The sequence below is a fragment of the Amblyraja radiata genome, chromosome X (genome assembly GCF_010909765.2).
Source record: "Amblyraja radiata isolate CabotCenter1 chromosome X, sAmbRad1.1.pri, whole genome shotgun sequence".
NCBI classification, from domain to species: Eukaryota; Metazoa; Chordata; class Chondrichthyes; order Rajiformes; family Rajidae; genus Amblyraja; species Amblyraja radiata.
The window spans coordinates 3,829,129-3,852,968 of NC_045999.1; the positions used below are offsets into that span (position 1 = coordinate 3,829,129).

A 23,840-nucleotide genomic window follows, 5' to 3' on the forward strand; every position below is an offset into this window, starting at 1 on the left:
TCTGTACCTCTACCCTGATGTTTAATGCTTAGCATTAAGCACTCTGATCTTAATTATTAACTCTGGTGCAAAATCTCGTGTCAACTGCTGGAAGGGTTTCCATTTCACTTCCCCTGAGGTATTGGGTTAATGAGACAGAATCAGGTCAAAATGAGCAGAAAGCTGTGTATCTACAACTGCCTTATGCTGAAACATCTTTAATATTTTAAGCTAACTCAACAGCCGTTTCACCTAAAACACCATTGAAGCTACGTCTTCGTGTCAGACTGCGCATCATGCTTGCTTAGGTGGTCGAGATGAGTTAATTAACTTCACATAATGCAATGCTACGTGTTATAAAATACAATACATTTTTCCCAGATTCCCATCTACACAGGTATCTTTAATTCCAGCAGTCTTCAAGTAGATATATCTGCTTAAGTTATAGAGGGAATTGCTAAAATCATATCTGGAGTATATATTGGTCAATACATGATGCAAATTTATTAGAAACAGTTCAGAGGTGGTTTAGTTGATTGTTACCCAGAATGAGCAGGTTATCGCATGAGGTAAAGTTAGAAAATCTACGCTCGTGTCTGGAGCAACAAAGGTTGCAGTTGCTCCAGATTCCAGCATCTGCAGTCTCTTATGTCTGTTCGGTTTGTATCTGATGGAGTTGCAAAGAGTGAGAGGGGACTTGACTGAAACATAAAACACTGAGGGACCTTGACAGGGTGGATGTGGTGCCGATATTTCCTCTTGGGGAGAACTTAGACCAAGGAGTCACATATTTAAGAATGAGGGGCGGAGGGAATAAATGGGAGGAGTCAAACGAAAAGTTGTTACGGGTAAGGACCAGCTCCGCTAGGCGGAGGAGAGTATCTGTAAACGGGGATTGGTTGGTTCTCCGGTCGAGGAAGAACCGGGGGGGCTTTGAGACCCTCCTGGTGGGGTCTGAGAAGGGTTTCGGCCCGAAACGTTGCCTATTTCCTTCGCTCCATAGATGCTGCCGCACCCGCTGAGTTTCTCCAGCACTTTTGTCTACCTTTAAGAATGAGGGGGCCCATTTAAGACAGAGATGAAGACATTTTTAAATTCTCTCAGAAGATCATGAGCCTTTGAAACTCTCTTCTTCAAAGGGTGATGAATGCAGACCCTATGAATATTTTTAAGGCAGAGCTAGATAGATTATTGATAAACAAAAAGGCGGGTGTGTGAAAGGATTCTGAGAGTGCATGACAATTGGTAGCCAGGATATAATTAAATGTAGAATAGACTCAAGGGACTATTCCTGTTCCTAATGAGTATGTTTGGATGACCATATGACTCGCAGTCAATTAAAGTATTTGACTAAGTCTGCACTTGTTGCTTTAGCAAATAGTTTGGAAAGCTAGGACGAGGATTACTTCTCTCAACAACTTAATTGTCCCAAGTGCTTTAATTCAATCAAGTGTTATGCACATTTTTTAATCATTTGATGACAGATTGCAACATGATGATTGCTTTTTGTACTCTTATTTCAGAAACAGAGATTCTTTTCAAATTTTGCAACAAAAACTAGCATCTTCCAGTGCTGCATAAATTAAGTTTAATAAGTTGGTTACTTTGGAGATTTTACTTTCAAATCGATGCAGATGAGTCCATGCAGAAACACAATTGTTATTTCACTCAGATAGAGCATATACTGATAGCATTTGATAGTTGTGACAAACATGGAAAGTCCCAGCCTTCTTCTTGAGGAATGTCCATAACAATGGAACAGCATTGCAATGAATCTTCAATTAATTCAATCATTCATGTAATTCAAGTTCTACTTGAAAGTATGTGCCAAGTTTGCATTCCTGATGCATCCTTGTTACATGCTGAAAACAAAGTGCTTGACATCTGATTCAGTTTATTGGTAGGTTCTCTTGTGCTTGTCTTTCAACCGTATCCAGTTGACTGAACAAGGCCAAACACCTACATCATCATTCCTACTTCTGCTTTGTAGGCAATGCCTCATGATCGAGGGTGACTTGTTCCCAATCTTGTGGATTCTGAAATAACTACCGAGTCCAATATGAGATCTGCAGAAGGATATTATTCTGGACGACTCTCACAGTTACAGAGCTCAGTATGCTGTGGATTCTAGTCACAGGCGTTGCAGATATATGATCCATACATCAGAGCCAGTTGTACTTGAACATGCCTTCAACACTGATAATATGACCTGAGATATTGACTTGCCAGCTTACCAGCATAGTTGGCATATTTGGTAATGATGATGATACCTGCTGTACCTTATTAATGCTACCTGTAGATTAATTGCAATAGAGAAATGCCCTAAAGCCAATTAATAACTAGTGATTCCAGTTCTTTACAAGAACTATGCTATTGGCTGAGCAATACTTGGCAAGATTGCAAGACATTGTATTCTTGGCTATTTATAAGTCTTGTGTTCTATTTATTGTATACTCTCTCAGATTGATACTAAGTCAAAGGTTTGTCTAGTTTAGTTTGCTTTAGAGATACCACGTGGAAACAGATATTTCAGCCCATTGAATCCGTGCCGACCAGCGATCCCCGCACACTAACACTATCCTACACAAATCAGGGCCAATTTACAATTTTACCAAGCCAGTTAATCTACAAACCTGTACGTTAGGAGGCAACTGGAGCTCCCGGGAAAAACCCACGCAGGTCACGGGAAGAACATACAAACTCCATACAGACAGCACCTGTAATCAGGATCGAATCTGTGTCTCTGGCGCTGTGCCACCCGGTGTCAGAAGTCAGTTGTATCACAGATGGCAGCATTCTGGTTTTTTAGTCGGAGGCTTTTGGGTTTAGGTCGGTTTCCAGTAGTTTGAACAAGTTCACGCTCCTTTGCGGGACCTCATGCGGAAACAAATAGCAGATTGCAGCCAGCAAACACTCTGCCACAGCCCAGCCATCAGGTTTGGCAGTTGTGCATGAGTACATGAGACATTTTTCAACGTGCTTAATCATAACCATTTTGCTGTATAAATGTGCAAATTATTTAGCACGTGCCCTATATTACAACGATGACCACACTTTAAAAGTAATGATCAAGTTGTAACGAGTTTTGAAACATCCAGAAATAAATTTGTGATACACCCTAAATTTGTACTTTTACCTATTTTCACTAACATCCTTTGTTGTATATTTTCCACTGCACAGGATAGCATTGGCCCATTATGCTGCCACCAATTATTTGGGAGAGTCGCCATTTAATTCCCCTTTGTGATTTTCCCGTTACTTCATAGCTCATTTTTCTTTAATGGTTATTTTATTCATTCAAGGGTTCTGTGTCTAATTAGTAGGCAGTACTGACAAGACCCAAATCATTCTTGACTAGATGGTAGTGAACCAAGTTCCTGATCTATTGAAGTTGATTTTCGTAAGAGTTCTCATACTATCGGGTAGGGAGTTCTATAATTTTGGTGCAATGCCAGTGAGGGAATTATGCAACATTTCTTGATCATAATGATCTGTAGCGTATTGAAGAACCTGTATTGGCATTCCTGTGCATCTCTAGCCATGCTACAGAGTAGAGGGCCTGACTGTAATCTTTCAAACACCTATAGATTTAGAAGTGGGGTCTAGAGAATAGAAAATTGCAATGTTATATCACTATTGAAATATGGATGTAGCAATACAACCCCTATACAACGAATTATTTAAGAAGGAACTGCAGATGCTGGAAAATCGAAGGTACACAAAAAAGCTGGAGAAACTGAAGAAGGGTTTTGGCCCGAAACGTTGCCTATTTCCTTCGCTCCATAGATGCTGCTGCACCCGCTGAGTTTCTCCAGCTTTTTTGTGTACACTATACAACCAATACTCTCGGTCTTCACAGTTGCGCAGCGGTAGAGTTGCTGCCTTACAACGCCAGAGACCCGGGTTCGATCCTGACGGGTGCTGTCTGTACGTCCTCCCCGTGACCTGCGTGGGTCTTCTCCAGGGTCGCCAGTTTTCTCCCACACTCCAAGGACAGGCAGGTTTGTAGGTTAATTGGCATAGGTATCATTGTAAATTGTCCCTAGTGTGTAGGATAGTGTCACTGTGTAGGGATCGCTGTTCGGCGTGGACTCGATTGGCTGAAGGGCCTGCTTCTGATAGTGAAGTGAAGCAGGCAGTGAAGAAAGCGAATGGTATGTTAGCTTTCATAGCAAAAGGATTTGAGTATAGGAGCAGGGAGGTTCTACTGCAGTTGTACAGGGTCTTGGTGAGACCACACCTGGAGTATTGCGTACAGTTTTGGTCTCCAAATCTGAGGAAGGACATTATTGCCATAGAGGGCGTGCAGAGAAGGTTCACCAGACTGATTCCTGGGATGTCAGGACTGTCTTATGAAGAAAGACTGGATAGACTTGGTTTATACTCTCTAAAATTTAGGAGATTGAGAGGGGATCTTATAGAAACTTACAAAATTCTTAAGGGGTTGGACAGGCTAGATGCAGGAAGATTGCTCCCGATGTTGGGGAAGTCCAGGACAAGGGGTCACAGCTTAAGGATAAGGGGGAAATCCTTTAAAACCGAGATGAGAAGAACTTTTTTCACACAGAGAGTGGTGAATCTCTGGAACTCTCTGCCACAGAGGGTAGTCGAGGCCAGTTCATTGGCTATATTTAAGAGGGAGTTAGATGTGGCCCTTGTGGCTAAGGGGATCAGAGGGTATGGAGAGAAGGCAGGTACAGGATACTGAGTTGGATGATCAGCCATGATCATATTGAATGGCGGTGCAGGCTCGAAGGGCCGAATGGCCTACTCCTGCACCTAATTTCTATGTTTCTATGTTTCTGCTCTGTATTTATAAACTAAACTAAACAATAAACCCAAGAAGTACAGACCAGTCAGTTTAACTGTGACGGCTGGTAATTTCTAGAAACAATAATTAGACACAGAATTCACAGGCAGCCGTGCAAGTGTGAAATGATCAGAAAAAAACGGCATAAACTTGTTTAGACAAATTGTGTCGAACTGGATAGTGTTTCGTGATTAAGTGATTGGATGAATCAGAAGAAGTAGTATAAGTAGAGGCCAAATATCTAACAAGGGTAGACACACAAGGCTGGAGTAGCTCATCGGGACAGGCAGCATCTCTGGCGAGAAGGAATGGGTGATGTTTCGGGTCAAGACCTTTCTTCAAACTCTGTGTTTATCCTCGGTTTAAACCAGCATCTGCAGTTCCTTCCGACATATCTAAAAAGGGTACAGGAACAGAGAGATCTGGAATATGTGTCACGTCCAAAAAATGGCTCCTCAAATTAGATCCTCACCTTTTCATAAAGAAGCATAGAAAACAAGAGTAAGGAAGACATGATGAGCCTGTCTTTTTATTTGTCAGTATTTTGTCCTGTTCTTGCAGCCATATTTAAGGAAGGACATGAATTCTTTGGGGGAGAGGGTGAAAAAGATTTACGACCTAAGTGGAGAAGTGGAGGCAGTTCTTATGATGCAAATCATGGAAGTTATAGAAATGGAGAAAGTGTTCTCTTTGATGGACTTTCATGGTCAAAAATAAGGAGTCCCGCTTGGGCGACCTAATTGACGAGTTTAGGAGAGTTTGATAAAAAAAAGACATGTTGAAGACCTCCTTCGACTATGTTGAAGACTAGCTATGACTAGCTACGACTAACTTCGGGAATAATGGACGCCGAATAGTGAAGACGACCTCCTTCGATCTCCTTCAACTTCCCTTCGACCTCCCTTCGATTATCTACTACCCTTCAACTACCCTTGATTACCTACGACTAACATGCCGACCTACTACGACCTACCACGACCTTCTACGACTAAACCTACGGGTAAAAAAAGTATCGATTTTTTCCACGGCGACCTTTTTTTACTCGTGGGCATTTTTTTAAACATATTGAAAAAAAGGCCACGACCTAGCTGAGGCTTTGAGTACGCGGAGACCACTCTCGAGCATCAAGGAGAGTTACGAAGACCTCCTACGACCTCGTGTCGACCATGCTGCGAGTGGGACAGGCCCTTAAAAGAACCGAAAGTAACATGAGGAATAGTCGTTTACATTGTGTGTTGTTAGCTCTGGAACACACCACTGGGAAACAGGTGGGAACAAATTCAGTTGCAGAATTCCAAAAGAAGCTGGATAATTAGGATAGACGGAGTAACTCAGCGGGACAGGCAGCATCTCTGGAGAGAAGGAATTGGTGACGTTTCAGGTCGAGACGCTTCTTCAGACCTCCAAGATGACTATGGTGGAAGGGTAAGAGAGTAGGAAGGTGGGACTAGCTAGATTTCTCTTACGTCGAGCTGATGTGAACTGGAAGGTCCGATTGTCCACCTGCCCAAGAATCATCTGAGTCTTTTCAGATGCAGGTAGATTTGCTGCACATTTCCCTTCGATTCTGAACCTCTTTTCAAACAGTCTCCACATTTAACTAACTAACCAGCGACAAATGAGCAACAAAGAGAATTGGTTGGTTGGTTGTAAAATGTTCATTAATTATCGATAAAACGTGATATACTATATAAACACAGTCGTTTATCTCTGCAACAAATTATTCCATTTGACCAGAGATTAAATGTATAAAAATCAATCCCTTTTTACAGTATAAAGAAGCACTCATATATGGTTCCCTTAATACATGGTTTTCTGTGGTAAAATATTTCATTTTTTAAAAATACAAGTACTTTCTTAAATGGGTTATTTATGAATACATTCACAAAATTCATTTTCATATTGTTTTCGTTTCTGCTTATACAGTAGGATACTTCTTCATTGGTACTTTAAATACAAGGCAACAATGGCACAGCAGCAGCATATTTCACTGATCATGAGAAAACATAACATTTAAGGCATAACTGTTCCCTCATAATGTTGGTATGTTTCTGTAATATACAAATTGTATCCTGTCCATAATTGACTTCTTACAGAATTAAGGTGCTGCCTTGGCAGAGAAGCGTTGCACGGCTTGCACTTCACACCTCTTGGGTTTCATGGTCAAACCATACTGTGGCGTCATATCAATGTCCTGCCCGGGTTTCTTCTCAAATTGCAATTGTTGGACGAGAGAGGTGAGAAACAAGAAGATCTCAATGCGGCCAATAGCCTCTCCAATACATCTCCTTTTGCCCATGCCAAACAGCAGCACCTTCTCGCATTCTACTTTGTTGGTGGTCTTTCCATCAGCGTTTAAAAACCGCTCTGGGCGGAAAGCAAATGGGTCTTTCCAGAGTGATCTGAAATAAACAAGAGCACAAATACGCGTTATGACTTAAGCAGAAAATAACAAGGGGTCACACAGTTTAAGGATAAGGGGGAAATCTTTTAGGACCGAGATGAGGAAAACATTTTTCACGCAGAGAGTGGTGAATCTCTGGAATTCTCTGCCACAGAAGGTAGTTGAGGCCACAGTTCATTGGCTATATTTAAGAGGGAGTTAGATGTGGCCCTTGTGGCTAAAGGGATCAGTAGGTATGGAGAGAAGGCAGGTACAGGATACCGAGTTGGATGATCAGCCATGATCATATTGAATGGCGGTGCAGGCTCGAAGGGCCAAATGGCCTACTCCTGCACCTATTTTCTATGTTTCTATGTCTCTACGTAACATGAAATTGAATAACTTCAACTGCTCCACACCATGCTTTGCAAAGACCAGTTTCAACAACAGGAGAATGATAACTGGTCAACATCAAAACCATAGGCAAGAATGTTATTGAAGGCTCAAAATAATTTTGAAGAGAATACCTGAATAGAGACAGTTAAAGATTAGCTTATTGTCAAGTACTGAGGCAGAGCGAAATGTTTTTGTTGCATGCTATCCAGTCAGCAGAAAGACAATACATGATTCCGATCGAGCCATTTACAGTGCATAAGGGAATTACATAATAAGGGAATACTGTTTAGTGCTAGGTAAAGCCAGTAGAGTCCGATCAAGGATAGTCTGAGGGTCACCAAAGTGGTAGATAGTAGTTCAGCACTGCTCTCTGGTTGTGAGGATGATTCAGTTGCCTGTAACAGCTGGGAAGGAACTGTCCCTGAATCTGGAGGTGTGCATTTTCACACTTGCCAGTGTTTGTGCATCACTAATATCCCCTCCCATCTTTTTTCTTTCAAATATATCTATACGATTTTTTTTTGATTTTTTTATTTATTTTTAATTTGTTTATAGGGACAGTGCATATTAATGAACATTTGCATGTAAATATGCGAGATTGTAGCCAATCAGTAGCTAATTTCCGTCTCTAGTCCCAGGCAAAGGTAGGTGAAGTGTCTTGCCCAAGGACACAACGACAGTACACACTCCAAGCAGGATTCGAACCGGCCACCTTCAGGTTGCCAGCCGAACACTTAGCCCATTGTGCCATCTGTCGTCCTTTTGCTTCCATTATTCGCTGTTCCAGCCAGTGATATATTCTGACTCCATTCTGGGTAAAAATGTTCTGCAGAATTCCCAAGTGGATTTCCAGGTAACTCTCTTCATCTGATGTCTCCTTCCCACAAATGGAAATAATTTGACTGCATCCACTCAATCAAGCAACACAATTTTAAGGAAGATAGACACAAGATGCTGGAGTAACTCAGTGGGACAGGCAGCATCTCTGGAGAGAAGGAATGGGTGACGTTTCGGGGCAAGACCCTTCTTCAGTGTGAAGTTACTCCAGCTTTTTTGTATCTATCTTCGATGTAAACCAGCACCTGCAGTTCCTTCCGCCACAACCTAATTTTAAAGGCCACAGTAAGGACTCCGTCTGAGATAAAAGAGGCTCAGTCTGTTTATTTTTATTTCAGATGTATACCATACTTCTAAATCTTCCTCTCCATCCTCTCCATGCCTCTGTATGCTTCTTCGGAAATCTTCACAGTATTCTAGGTATGGCCCAATGCAAGTTTGATAGAATTATTGGATAACTTTCCTATTTTCATTCCAGAAATATGTCCTCATGCTTGATTAGTTCACTTTAATGGTTTTGTTACCTTTAGAGATTGAAGTATTTGCATTCAGGATCCTTTTTGTTCCTCCATCCTATCCATACTCCACCATCCAAATGACCTCTCCATTCTTGCTACCTCACATTTATCTGAAGAAGGGTCTCAACCCAAAACATCACCAATTCCTTTTCTCCAGAGATGCTGTCTGACCTGCTGAGTTACTCCAGCTTTTTGTGTCTATCTTTGGTTTAAAGCAGCATCTGCAGTTCCTTCCTTCACAATTATCTATATTGGAATTCATCTACTATTCAGAACCCCTTTTAAACAGAAAGTCACATTTGGCAGGTTTGAAAGCCAGTGCCTATTGTCATAAACCTTTTGCTTTGTTTTCACGAGTAATAATATCATGTTGGTCCGTATCATAGATAAAATACTTCATAAGTATCTTACAAGCTTGAATTCTGCTCGCAATAGCAGGGCCCATTTGAGATATCCAGCCTTAGTATATGTTTCATTGTAAAGGACTCTTGCTTCTAGTTGATGGTCCCTTTTCAATTCCCTTCTCCCACTAATAAAACGTAGCATTTCCATGTTAAAAGTCCACCAAAGCACGATAAAAAGAGTAACACCCAACACCTGTTGTAATTATGTAGAAACAAGGAACTGCAGGTGCTGGTTTACTAAAAAGAGACAAAGTGTGAGAGTAACAAAGCGGGTCAGGCGGAATCCCTGGAGAATATGGATGGGTGAACGATCCTTCTTCAGATTCTGAAATGTTACCGACTTATGTTCTCCAGGGAAGTTGCCTGAATCGCTGAGTTACTCCAGCACTTTTGAATCTTATTTTTACCTGTTGTAACTAACTTGATCTTTGGGCTATGCATTGAAACACTGGCTACACACTGCACCCAATTACAATGAAATCAGTGGAAGGAAAAGCATTTCTAATCAATGTATCTGTAAAATTCTCCATTGCCCGATATCGCCACTGATATCTTTCATTTTCTTTTTCCTTTCTCATGACTTTCTGAAACAACTTTGCCATATCTATCATATTGTTAATCCAATTCTTCTAGCAAGCTTCAATCAATCAATCAATCAATCAATCAATCAATCAATCAATCAATCAATCAATCAATCAATCAATCAATCAATCAATCAATCAACCTTTATTGTCATCTTGCAAAGCAACAGTTGTACAGTGCAAAATGAGAAGACGTTTCCCGGGGAATACCAGAGCATCGCACATGTAACTTAAAACATTTCACACAAAATAACAGTCAAAACAATCCAGTCCCTGATGAAACAGTATAAATAGTTAAAAGCAGGTAAAACAGCAACATTAAAATACAGTAAAAAAAGTAATTAAAATGTCCAGGGCAGCTGATTTAAGTGGCCAGTGCCAGAGTTATTAAAATGTCAGTGCAAAGCCGCAGAATCAGGTGACTGTGAGTACCTGAGGATTTTAGGATAATGAAGTAAACTGATCAATAAGAAAATATTATTCAGTGGGTGAGGCTGCGTCCCTGGAGAAAAGGAATAGGTGATATTTCGGCTCACGACCCTTCTTGAGAGTCTTAACCCAAAATGTCACCTATTCCTTTTCTCCAGTGATGCTGCCTAATCCGCTGAGTTACTACCGCAATTTGTGTCTATCTTCGGTGTAAAGCAGCATCTGCAGTTCCTTCCTACACAATAACTAAATATTACATTGATTGACTGTCATGTATCTGTAATGTTTGTGTGTTTATCGTCACTGCATCTGCAGAGGGAGCTCTGTCTGCATAGCATTTGGTGGAAGACGTTAGCGAATGCTTAAAATGCACACAATAGAAGATTAAAGTCTAAATTTTTATTTGGTCAGCCTGACATTTAAAAAAATCAATTTTATTGAACCTTTTGCACTGCTGGTAGATGTTTCACCAACAGTAAATAAAATGAAGAAAATAGTTTTCTCCACAGTAAATATAAGATTCAAATTTCTGATAGTTTTGATATTGGGAGGACTGTAGATCCCAATAAAGTTACAGCAAATGCTTTGCCAGCTTGTACTTGTGGATATTTAAAATGTGGAACTTTCTGAAAAGGATTGTATTCAAGAAGGAATAAGGCTACTGCAGTACACTTCCACGGGATCTCAGAATTGTCGCAGCATGGAACGCGGCCATTTGGCCCATTCGACAGGATGTGAATCTGTGGAATTCATTGCCACAGGCGGATGTGCAGGCCAAGTCATTGGATATTTTTAAGGCAGAGATAGATAGATTCTTGATTAGTGCGGGTGTCAGGGGCTATGGGGAGAAGGCAGGGTAATGGAGTTCAGAGGGAAAGATAGATCAGCCGCGATTGAATGGCGGAGTAGACTTGATGGGCCGAATGGCCTAATTCTGCTACTATCACATGTGAACTGCTGAACCTATTTAGCTGGTACCAGTCATACTTGAGCAAACTAATCCATCCCTCCCCTCACCCTCTCTCCATTCACTTATCTAACCATAGCCAAAATTCTTCTGCATGCTAAAATGGTGGCTACCTCGACATAGCCTCTGACTATACATTCCAGACCCTAGCCACCAGCAATGTCATTTTTCTTCTCTTTTCACTTTGCTTCTTTTGCCCCAATTTCATTCTATTTTAATACTTTTGACTATTCTATCAATTTATTCTATCAAGTTTTTGTCTCTAACTACTTTCTATACCCTTCTGGATTTAAATGCCTCCATCAGATCCCCTCACAATCTTCCATGTTCTGAAGGCAATAACCCCAGCCTCTCCAGTCTTTACACATCACATAACTTTACACATAACCCGGAATCTGTTTGACAAATCTACTTGCATCCATTCCAAAGCCTTGACATCGCTCTTAAAGTGTGGTGCCCAGAACTATACATAATGCTCCAGTGTGGATGAGGGGACTGTGGATGTTGGTTTAAACAGAAGATAGACACAAAAAGCTGGAGTAACTCTGGAGAGAAGGAATGGGTGATGTTTCGGGTCGAGACCCCGCTTCAGACTGAAAGTCACGGGAAAGGGAAACAAGAGATATAGACGTGTACGAAAGAACTGCAGATGCTGGTTTGAACCGAAGGTAGACACAAAATGCTGGAGTAACAGCGGGACAGGCAGCATCTCTTGAGAGAAGGAATGGATGACTTTTCAGGTCGAGACCCTTCTTCAGACAACGCTCCAGTTGCAGCCAAACTAGTCTTTTATGTGTTTATCGTGACACAGTGGCGACACAATGACACAGTTGGTACAGTTATTACTGCCTTAAATGCTCGAGACTGGCTTGATTTTGACCTCAGGTGCTGTCTGTGTGGAGTTTGCATGTGCTCTCTGTAACCGAGTGGGTTTCCTCTGGGTGTTCCGGTTTCCTCCCACATCCCAAAGACGTGCGGGTTTGTAGGATAATTGGCCGCAGTCAATTACGTGTAAGGAGTGGATGTAAAAGTGGCATAACATAGAACTAGCCTGAACAGGGTCAGTGTGGACTCGGTGAGCTGAAGGACCTGTTTCCATGCTATATCTCTAAACTAAACTTAACATGACTACTTTGATCTTATACTCTTTGCCTCTATTTATTAAGGCCAGGATACCACATGCTTTTTATTCTCAACCCGCCTTGCCAATTTCAGTGAACCATGCACACATGTCCTCAGATCTCTCTGTTCCATGTCCTTTTTGGAATTATTCCCTTTATATTGCCTCTCATTCTTCCTACCAAAATGTAACATATATTATTTCCCAGTCTTAAAATTCATCTGCCCCCTATCTGGCCATTCCACAACGTCTGTATCTCCTTGAAATCAATTACTATCCTCAACATAGCTCACTGCACCACCAGATTTTTATGTTGTATTCAAGTTTGGAAATTATGCCCTGTACACTCAGATCATAATATGTCGTATGGGTTTTCCTTCAAGTTTTAATCCGTGCCTTTTTGTGGCAGTACTGCTTACAGGCTTCTCGACAAAGTGAAGAATTGTGTGAATTGTTATTCGTGTACCGACACCTTTTTTGTCTACAAAAAAGTTCTGGTTTTAATAAAGGTAAGCGGTGGTCCTTGAATTCACCCCTGGGCAACTCCACTGTGCACTTCTCTTCAGCCTGAAAACCAGCCATCCATTACTGCTCTGTCTTTCCTGTTCGTCAGCCAATTTTCCACTCAAGCTACAACAGATTCTTGTATTCCTTGCCCTTCAGTCTAAGTGATTCAATCCAGTCCCTGATTGTTCTTTCTGGAACATCACTGCCGTCAAGGTTAAACAGGCTGATCTCATCAGATTGTCTTAATTACCAAGCTGTAATATTTCCCTCTACTAATTTTTAGATCAAGGGCATAATATTAGACATTTTGTGACCTCATGCATCAAGTATTTTATATGTATTTGGAAGATTATAGTCAGGCCCCTTTAATTTAATCCCTCTCACCAGCAGCATCGGATGCATCACATTTATACTGGATGATTTATCCACTAAATACAACTTTGTATTTTTAACCTAGTTCTGCCTCCATTGACACATGACACAGGGTGTAATCGAGAAATTGCTACCTTTTAAGTCCTGTTTCTTAATCCTTAAGATCTGCCTGCAAGTCCTCACCTTTTCTCACCCTTTATCATTAGCAGTGATATGGACTATAACATTTGGCGTTTCACTGGAATTTTCTGCAGCCTTAACCAACGTTCCAGGATGTCCTATAATTATTGCTTCCTTGGCCTTTCTTCACCTCCCTTATATGGTGAAACCACCTACTGTGCTGTGGTCTTGGCTCTGGCTGCACTCTCTACATCATCGGAACTCCGAGCCAAATACTGGTTAGAGAGTAATTTAAATAATGCCCCTGTCCCACTTAGGAAACCTGAACGGAAACCTCTGGAGACTTTGTGCCCCGCCCAAGGTTTCCGTGCGGTTCCCGGAGGTTTTTGTCAGTCTCCCTACCTGCTTCCACTACCTGCAACCTCCGGCAACCACCTGCAACCTCCGGGAACCACCTGCAACCTCCGGGAACCGCACGGAAACCTTGGGTGAGGCGCAAAGTCTCCAGAGGTTTCCGTTCAGGTTTCCTAAGTGGGACTGGGGCATTATTTAGGTAACCTCAGGGGCAACTTCAACCACTAGCAGTGGTTGTTGAGGAGGCAGGAAACACCCTGGTGATTTCACATGACACAGCACAGATGCCCCACCAGGCTTCTATTTACTGCATTCACTCAACTAACAGCAAAAATGTACTTTTGCCACCAGATTACCTGCTGTTCAACCTACTCTGTAGAAACTTTATTAACCTCCTGACTCTTTGCTTAAGCCAATGCTTGTTCAGTTTTATTGTTTTGAGCATGCCTTTTAGAGTCACGAGGAATCTGCTTCTTACACAACTGCTTCTCATGCCCCTTTCAAACATAATTTATGATATGATTGACAAAATCTCATCAGATTGTATTAATTACCAAGCTGTAATAACAAATGAATTAGGAACTTCCTGAGAATATTATGCAATTTACCATTTGTTATTCTTTTAACGCACAATCATTTTTTGCTGTTAAGAAGGTCATCCGCTATTTCCACCCACCATCTTTAATCAACTTTTAAATAAATAGGCAAATATAAAACATGACATCCTAAGGTCCGCCAAAGGAAATCTGCTTTATTTGATTACCTTTCATAGAAAGATGACAAGTTTGTAATACTGCAGGAATGTTGGGGGCAGAATGATTTTTCACACATTCCACTGATACAAGTCACAGTGTGTAACGGCAGTAAAACGCTGCTGAACTAATGCCAATCCATTAAGGAGTACTTTCACGTTGCTTGCGAGCATGCATCCAGAACATTAATGCCATAATCAAAGCACACAGTTAAGGGATAAAAACAAACAGCTGCCAAGCAGCCAATGCAAACAAATTGGCGTAAGAATATCTCATATCACATCAAAAAAAGGTCAACATCTCTCTATGTGTGATTACGGAGCCGGTTTGCTTCATGTCGGTGCCAAGGGCTTTTGGACAGCCATTGGCAGTAGTATGCTTAAATTGCAACATGAATAATCGGTCGGATGGCGAAGGAGAGTCACATATGAATTGTTGGATTTGCATTTTTTAGTGCCTGAAAAAGCCACAAGAGTTGCTCAGACCTGTTCCCATGGTGCTAATAGTTAATTGCTGGGGATAAGTACTGTAGCACCATTCACGTTACATATACAAAGCAGCTCCACCAGCAACCACTGTGACCCATGTGGAGCATTCTACGATTAGTTTCTAGCACGGGCATTATTAAGCTCCATAGGGGACTCCAATGTTATATGTGCCTGAGGCTCCAATCAATAAAACTTAGAGCAAGTTGAGAGGAATGGGTTTAAATTAATGGAGTTGGATTAGCTGTACTATGGTTATTTACACGGGGCTCAGTATTCAGCTGCAAGGATAGACACAAAATGCCGGAGTAACTCAGGCGGCATCTCTGGAGAGAAGGAATGGGTGACGTTTCGGCTCGAGACTCTTCAGTCTGAATTTTGTGCCTATCTTTGGTTTAATCCAGCATCTGCAGTTCCTTCCTGCACACTCAGCTGCATGGTTTGCATGATGGCATGGAGGCTTAAGTCTGGTGTCCATATGCAAGTTTCTACTAATCTGACTGCCAACTTTATTGAAGTTATTGCAGACGGGACACCATATTTTCATTTATAATTATGCAACTCTATCAATCCGAGAGCATTAGAGAACAAAAAATCCTCAAGACACAACCTTAAGAAGCAGTTTCCAATGAGGGTACAACACAAAATTGCCCACTTTGTGACCACCAGGACTACTCTTATCCCAAAAGGAAGGATTCTATTTTATGGATGAAGCTGTTGATACGTACCATATGGGAAGACATCAACTATAAATTGGCACGACCCACCAATATGATCATAATGCAACAGAAAGATATCTTTCAAATTATCTGCTCATTTTACAATACAGAACGTTTAATGGGAATTTTATCTTAGCACTTCCCTTTGCCTGCTTCAGAAAGTAACCACTACTCTGACTCCTGACTTTATATAAGTGCAAGAAGACCTTTACTGGGGAGGAGGTTTTCAGCTCAGCATGTTTGTAGATTTTAGAGTTAGTCTGATATCTGAAAGCTTAATTAAACCCACAAGACTTACTTTTATGATGAATCTTATAAACCACTGTGGCTGAAAGCAAACAGGACAAGATTGGGAAAGGATACAAAGTTCTGGAGTAACTCAGTGGGTCAGGGTGCATCTTTGGAGAACATGGACAGGCGATGTTTCAGGTCTGGACCCTTCTTTAAATGAGGATCATGACCTGAAACGTTCCCCAAAGAAGCATCCTGACCAACTGAGTTGCTCCAGCACTTTGAATCTTTGTTTGCAAAGCAGCATCTGCAGTTCCTTGTTTCAAAACAGTTGGAAAAGAGTTGAATTTGAAAAGTAATCAATTACTGCAGTCCAGCCACCAATCTTAGCAAGTTGGGATTTTCCAACTCAATAAATTCTCACCCTGGCTTTTAGAAAGAGGACACAAGAAGGTGTTGAAGCAGCCAATTCAAATTCTATAACTTAAACAAAACAGAAGTGTACTTACGAATCATGATTCACTTGCCACTGGTTCACAAAAACACATGTGTTTTTTGAGATATAATATCCATTTAATGCAGTATCTTTTGTTGTGCTGAAATGCAAAATGATTTGAATTTAGTACAACGTTTCAATATATCTCTATTAATATGCTACATTGAAAAAGTTAGGGTTGAAAGCCATAGGAAACCTCTCCAGGGCAGTCGATAGTATTACATGCAGTTCTGTACACCCAGCTATAGGTAGGATGTCATTCATCTGGAAATGGTGCAGAAAGAATTCACAAGGATGTTCCCAAGGCTTGAATGATCAGGTTGGGACCTTTCTCCCTGGATCAGAGGAGACAGCACAAAAGAAGTCATAATAATCCCCAAACATGTTCTTAAGAGTGGCGTAGCGGTAGAACTACTTCCTTACAGCGCCAGTGAGCAAAGTTCAATCCTGACTACTGGTGCATGTCTGTATGGAGTTTGTACGTTCTCCCTTTGTGAGTTTTCTCCGAGATCCTTGGTTTCCTCCCACACTCCAAAGACGTACAGGTTTGTAAGTTGATTGGCTTGGTATAAATGCAAAATTGTCCCTAGTGTGTGCAGGATACTGTTAGTGTGCGAGGGTCACTGGTCAGCACGGACTCGGTGGACTGAAGGGCCTTTTTCCGCGCTATATCTCTAAACACAGCTAAACTAAAAGAGGGAAGTTTCAATGGGAGTAGAACTGGTTCCATCCATAAAACGAGGATTTTGTTTCATTGGAAGAATAACCTATTCCCTCGGTGTAGAATGGAGGGAACAACTGAAAATAATACTGCGGGACAAACAAACATATGAAAGTAGCTACTTGCTGGCACACCTGAAGCCCATGTGCACAGAACAAGGCCCCATCAATAGTAGCGAGGCCAGTCACCATAATATTTGTATTAATGTTGTAGGTTGAGTAGTAAATATTGATCAGGATTCCAGGACTAACTCCAATACTCATTGATGAAGCACTGTTGGAGAGAGAGTGCAGCTGCACACTTTAACTGCTCATCTCTGAAAGATGGAAGATTAACGTTTTATACTTGACATTTTAGAGGGAAGTTGCAAGCTGTGTGCATACATTGAGTTGGGGAGGGGGATGTAATTTTTGGGGAGTTGACAGGGTTGTTGGTGGTTACAGATGTAAAAAGGACTCCTCTAGAGTCTGGACACATCCAACCAAATCACTTTTGTTTTTTGGAGAATTCTGCTGCAGGTCTGAGTTACTAGAATGCAGTGTCTAAACGCAGTCTGATGTGATTCCCAGCCTGCCCGCTCCCCTCTACACCAGGCGTCCAAAGATCGGGAGTGTGGTGTTGTTCGGCAGGACCTGCCCGAAGGCTCATCGGTCAGCGGGACCGGGAAGCGAACTGAAGACGTTGGGCACTAGGAGTGGGTCAGTAAGAGGGTCAACCCTTCAAGGTCGGCTGCAGGAAGCGCCCCTGGGACACAAAGATGGCCGGGCGAGGAGAGGAGAGGGACGTCAGTTGGTGGGAACTGCTCCAGTACATCGAACATGCAGGCCGACTGGACTTCTGACATTAAATAATGGCACTATAAATGGCAGCGCCTGCATATGTAATAAATGCAAAAAGAGTTTCACAAAGTGCTGGAGTAACTCAGTGGGTCAGGTTGCATCTCTGGAGAATATGGATAGGTGACGTTTCAGTTCAGAGATGCTGAGTTACTCCAGCGCTTTGTGTCTTTTTGTTGTAAACCAGTATCTGCACGTCCTTGTTTCTACATCCAGGCATTAACTGCATATCCCTTTCAAATACACATAATGGCGCAAATAGCTGCCAAGGTTGTGTGTGGGAAAGAACTGCAAATGCTGGTTTCAATCGAAGATAGACACAAAAAGCTGGAGTAACTCAAGCGGGTCCGATGGCATCTCTGGAGAAAAGGAATAGGTGAGGTTTTGAATCTTCTGCAGGGGGTCTTGACCCGAAACATCACCTTTTCCTTTTCTCCAGAGATGCCGTCTGACCCGTTGAGTTACTCCAGCTTCTTGTGACTATCTAGCTGCCAAAGTTGTAGTTCTTGCGTGAAGCCCTCTTACCAGTGAGGAATGGTGAACGGTAGAAATGATGAGTGTCGGAAGGTCTCCATGATGAAAGCTTCAGTGTAGGGCAATAAAGGCTTGTCTGTTATCCTCGGGCTTCTGTCCTTTCCAATAGTCCCATCTAAAAGGGGGATAAAAGTCAATTATGGCCAATGTGGAAACCAGGATGAAAAGTGTCACCCAGGGATTAAAATGAACACCCTTCATGTTAAGCAGACACACCTATTTCCTCATACAATTTCTTCTGAATGTCAGGATGGTAGACCAGGTACATAACACACCAGGAGACCGCAGTAGTTACGGTATCGAAACCTACAGAGAGAAAGAGAACATGGGCTTTGAGATAATAGGCACTCTGGTTTGACATTGCATGGATTTTTTAAGGGGGGGGGGGGGGGTGGGGGGTGAGTACCCACAAATTTTAAATGGGGTACACACTAATATACACAATTTCTCTGAGGAATGGTCTAGACCCGAAACGTCACCTCCAACGCCTTCTCTCCAAAAATGCTGAGTTATGCCAGCTTTTTGTGCCCAGCTTCTGAATTAACTAAAACTTTGCAAAACTACAACCTTGGCCATCCAGTGAGCAGTTTATTTATTGGTTAAAATACTTGCTGATTCTCCCAAATCAGATCCAAACATAACCCTTCAATTCAACAGTTTCTGGGTAATGAGCGCGTCCGATGCAGTCTGTTGGCTCGCGTCAAGCGGCTCCCCTTACCGGCTCCAAATAAGTCATTCACGATGCTGACAATCTTTTCATCGGATATTTGGATATTGGCATTCTCGTCCACTTTTTTATCCTGGCAGTGACCGATCAGCGAATCGGTTATATCCCGAATGTTATCCTGGAGATGGGGGGAAACGCGCGGGTTAACTGCGGTTGGCGGGACACGGTAAAGACATGGCAAAGAAGGTGTAGGAAGGAACTGAAGATAGACACAAAACACGCACGTAACTCAGCGGGACAGGCAGCATCTCTGGAGAGACGGAATGGGTGACGTTTCAGGTCGAGACCCTTCAAACTCTTCAGACGTCTGAGTCTGAACCAGGCCAGACGCCTGAGTCCAGAACCAGGGGCCACAGTCTTGGAATAAAGGGGAGGTCATTTATTCATTACCAGACTTGGGGACCTTGGCATTGAAGGTTCTGCACTCAGCTGGCTCTGTTCCTACCTTTCCAACAGATCCCACTTCATCTCTCTCCATAACCACACCTCTGCTACAGCCACAGTCACTCAAGGCGTTCCCCAAGGCTCCATACTCGGCCCCCTCCTCTTCATCATCTACATCCTCCCTCTTGTTCAGATACTCTGCCACTTCAACCTGGACTTCCACTGTCACGCCGATGACACCCAGATCTACCTCGGCACCAAATCCCCCCACAACGCCCCCCCCCCCTCTCCCATATCAACTCCTGTTTGTCAGCTATAAAAACCTGGATGCAACATAACTTCCTCAAACTCAACAGCGATAAAACAGAATTCCTCCTCATAGGCTCCAAATCCACGCTCAGCAAAATCAATAACCCCACTCTCACCATCGACGGCACCACTGTCTCCCCATCTACCCAGGCCCGCAACCTTGGCGTGATCTTTGATTACACCCTCTCCCTTGAGCCTCACATCCGCCATGTCATTAAAACCTCCTTCTTTCACCTCTGCAACATCGCCAAAATCAGACCCTCTCTCACACCTCCCGCTGCTGAAAGACTCATCCATGCCTTCATCTCCTCCCGACTGGACTACTGCAACTCACTTCTCCTTGGCATCAGCTCCACCTACATCAACCGACTCCCACTGGTCCAGAACGCAGCCGCCCGACTCATCACCCACACCAAATCCTGGCATCACATCACTCCAGTCCTCAAACAACTTCACTGGCTTCCCATCTCCCACCGGATCAACTACAAAATCCTGATCCTCACCTACAAAGCCCTCCACCATCTGGCCCCCCCATATCTCACTGACCTCCTCTCCCCCTACCAACCCTCACGGTCCCTCAGATCCACATCAGCCGGTCTCCTCTCCATCCACAAGTCCAACCTCCGTAGTTTTGGGGACAGAGCCTTCTCCAGGACAGCTCCCAGGCTCTGGAACTCCCTCCCCCAACTGATCCGCAATTCCGTGTCCCTCACCATCTTCCAGTCCCACCTCAAGACCCATCTCTTCACCTCTGCCTATCCTTAGCCCCACGTCCCCCTCCCTTTTCATCTGTGCTTGAATTGCCTCATATTGTGTTTTGAATTGAATTCTATCTTTAATTTGTGTACTAGCCATGTCTCTACTATTTATTTCATTCCGCTTACATGTTTTTCCTCTACTTGCTAAATTTTTGTAAGGTGTCCTTGAGACTCTTGAAAGGCGCCCATAAATAAAATTTATTATTATTATTATTATTATTATTTAAGACTGAGGTGAGAAACAACTTTTTCACCCAGAGAGTTGTGTGAGAGTTTGGAATTCCCTTCCACAGAGGGCAGTGGAGGCCAAGTCACTGGATGGATTTAAGAGCGAGTTAGATAGAGCTCTCGGGGCTAGTGGAGTCAAGGGATATGAGGAGAAGGCAGGGGAGAAGATATTGAAAGGGGACAATCAGCCATGATCACAATGAATGGCGGTGCTGGCTCGAAGGGCCGAATGGCCTCCTCCTGCACCTATTTTCTATGTTTCTATGAAGAAGGGTCTCGACCCGAAACATCGCCCATTCCTTCTCTCCAGAGACTCTGCCTGTCCCGCTGAGTTACTCCAGCGTGTTGTGTCTACTTATGGCAATGAAAGGTCCACATTTCAATAAAACGAGACGGCCGAAGTGTTCTTACCTTGTCAAATGTGCGGTAATGTTCCATGACGATGTTCTCAACGAAAGTGCTGAATCTCTTGTTGATAGCGATGAACTTGTCCATCGAGTAGTTCGGGAGGAATCTCAGGATCGGGATGAAATCGGCGGGGTTGCCAGAGGCTACGACTTTGCCGAACTCATCGCTGACATTGACGATGTTGAGGAGCTCTTGGTCTTCGTGGCTGTAGCGCTTCCCGAAGCACAGGGCGCAAATGACATTGGCCACCGACACCACGATGTAGCGCATCGGGTCGAAGCTGCCCCTGCTCTTCATCTGCTCGGCGAATATCTGGATGAGGTGGCGCGCCTCGCTGCAGACGTGCTCCTCCAAGAGGCACGAATGCGTGGAATTCTTACACTCCTCCGTGGAGAAAGTGCGCAGCGCGTTTTGAGCCAGCTTTCGGCGCAGCCTCCACACCTCGCTGTAGTCGTTGCTGAAGGTCAGGCTCTTGCCGTTGTTGATGAACTTGAAGCTGTAGAGGTTGGGGCGGCCCGCGAAGTCGTCGCCCTGTTTGATCAGCGCTTGCTTCAAGGTGTCCAGCCCGCTCAGGACCAGCACGGGCCGGGTACCGATCTGAATCTGGAAGATGTCTCCGTACTGTTGACCCAGTGAGGTGAGGGCCAGGTGCGGGTTTTCTCCCAGGGATAAGGTGTGCCCGATGATGGGCACGCTGGGGGGACCCGGGAGTGGCTTCAGACCCTTGGGGACTTTACTTCTGTAGGCGCGGATCAGCAGGAAGATCACAGAGAAGACGGCGATACCGACGAACGCCTCGGTGACGGTCACCGCCATCAGGTTCTGCAACACCCGGGTGCCAGTGTTCCACATCTTGTCACCTGGGTGTGGGCGAACAGAGAGAGAGAGCTTCATACAACTAAGTATCAAGAACTTGCCAGCGCCCTCAGTCTTTGGCACGTCTCAATGAAACGTCTGAAGTTCCCTCCCTAAACCCCCTCTTGTGACTCCCTAGATAGACACACAATGCTGGAGTAACTCAGCGGGTCAAGCAGCATCGCCGGAGAAAAGGGAATGGGTGACGTTTCGGGTGCAGACCCTTCCTCAAGACCAAAACTCAACCCATTCCTCCTCTCCGGAGATGCTGCCTGTCCCGCTGAGTTAGTCCAGCTTTTTGCGCCTATCTTCGGCTTAAACTTCCTGCACATCTCTCCGCCCCTCTTCCCTCCTTGAAGATGCTCCTTAAAACGTACCCTTCACTGATCTGCCCCATTGTCCTCATTTATGGCCAGCTTTGTTTTTTAAAATGACAAATCAGTGATGCGATTTGGGACGATTTTGCAGAGTTGTGACGCTCTGCAAAATCCAAGCTATTGTTTGAATGCTCCAGCTCTTAAACAGCGCGCATTAGGAACCAAGACCAAAGCTTAACAATTCTGCAAACGCTTATATTTATATATATATATTTGCAAGCATTAATTTTCCCTGGTGCATTTTGACGCCCTGTTTCAACCTGGCGGCTCAGTAAAAGCAGGTTGCAGTCATGAATCTAAAGAGCGAGAAACATGTATTACTCATGTGCGGGCTCTCTAAATTAGTTTAAGAATGAAAATAAAAACCTTGCTCGTATCACTTATATAACATGCTGCTCTGTGCGCTGCGCGTTTTGCTTTTAAACGCAACGCTTCTCAGAACAACACATAGAAGTGTCTCAGTCTGAAGAAGGGTCTGTCTCGCCCCGAAAAGTCACCAGAGATGCTGCCTGCCCCGCTGAGTTACTCCAGCATGTTGTGTCTCTCTTCGGTGCAAACCAGCATCTGCAGTTCCTTCCCACACAACACATACAACAACACAGGCACAAAAAGCTGCAGTAACTCAGCGGGACAGGCAGCACCTCTGGAGAGGAATGGGTGACGATTCGGGTCGAGACCCTTCTTCGGACCCGAAACGTCACCTATTCCTTCTCTCCGGAGATGCTGCCTGACCCGCTGAGTTACTCCAGCTTTTTTGTGGTCTATCTTCGATTTAAAGTTTAAACCAGTTCCTTCCTATACAACAAAATGCAAGATTAAGCGGAGATTTGCACAGAGCCAGGGCACCGGTCGCCAGTGTAGAAGCAGTTCATGCCTACCTTTCCCCCAACTTCAAGCGAGAACCACCTTACTGGCAAAGTCCTGGCGGTTGCAAGTGAGCAGCTAACGGCCACGGTTGTGAGGCGCTGGCACAGTGTGAGGCATACACTAGATGCGAGCCTTTATACAGGCATCTCCCGTGCGCCTGATTGGCTGCAGGTCACATGCAGACTCATTCTCTGCCAGCCCCATGCAACTTTCACAATGCCCAGTGTAGTAGACATTTACACAATGACACAATAACTCGGATTCAACTGGGATTGTTCATTATCACAAATCTACATTTTCTTGCAACTTCGTGCCGGTTCAAACCAAGTCGACGGTCTAAGTTTTTAAGAAGGAACTGCAGATGCTGGAAAATCGA

General features: G+C 43.5%; 1 protein-coding gene across 1 annotated transcript; it reads right to left on the reverse strand.

Annotated features, from left to right (window-relative positions):
• Positions 1-6,424: 6,424 nt before the first annotated feature.
• On the reverse strand, positions 6,425-23,592 carry LOC116968323 (cytochrome P450 1A1). The gene is made up of 7 exons (XM_033015067.1): positions 23,476-23,592; positions 21,369-22,225; positions 19,270-19,396; positions 18,768-18,857; positions 18,543-18,666; positions 16,474-16,560; positions 6,425-7,191 (listed from the first exon to the last, which is right to left on the reverse strand). The coding sequence occupies exons 2-7, from the start codon at positions 22,215-22,217 to the stop codon at positions 6,888-6,890; spliced, it is 1,581 nt and encodes a 526-aa protein (XP_032870958.1). The 5' UTR covers positions 22,218-22,225; positions 23,476-23,592; the 3' UTR covers positions 6,425-6,887.
• Between the last annotated feature and the right edge of the window lie 248 nt (positions 23,593-23,840).

What these genes read in the sequence shown, in the direction of transcription:
- LOC116968323 (XM_033015067.1), bottom strand. Translation starts at nt 22,217, where the DNA reads ATGTGGAACACTGGCACCCGGGTGTTGCAGAACCTGATGGCGGTGACC. An exon ending in ATTACCGCACATTTGACAAG is followed by an intron (nt 19,397 to 21,368) that starts GTAAGAACACTT and finishes CCCCATCTCCAG; the next exon opens with GATAACATTCGGGATATAAC. An exon ending in TGGCAAGTGAATCATGATTC is followed by an intron (nt 7,192 to 16,473) that starts GTAAGTACACTT and finishes TGTTTATTTCAG; the next exon opens with ATCACTCTGGAAAGACCCAT.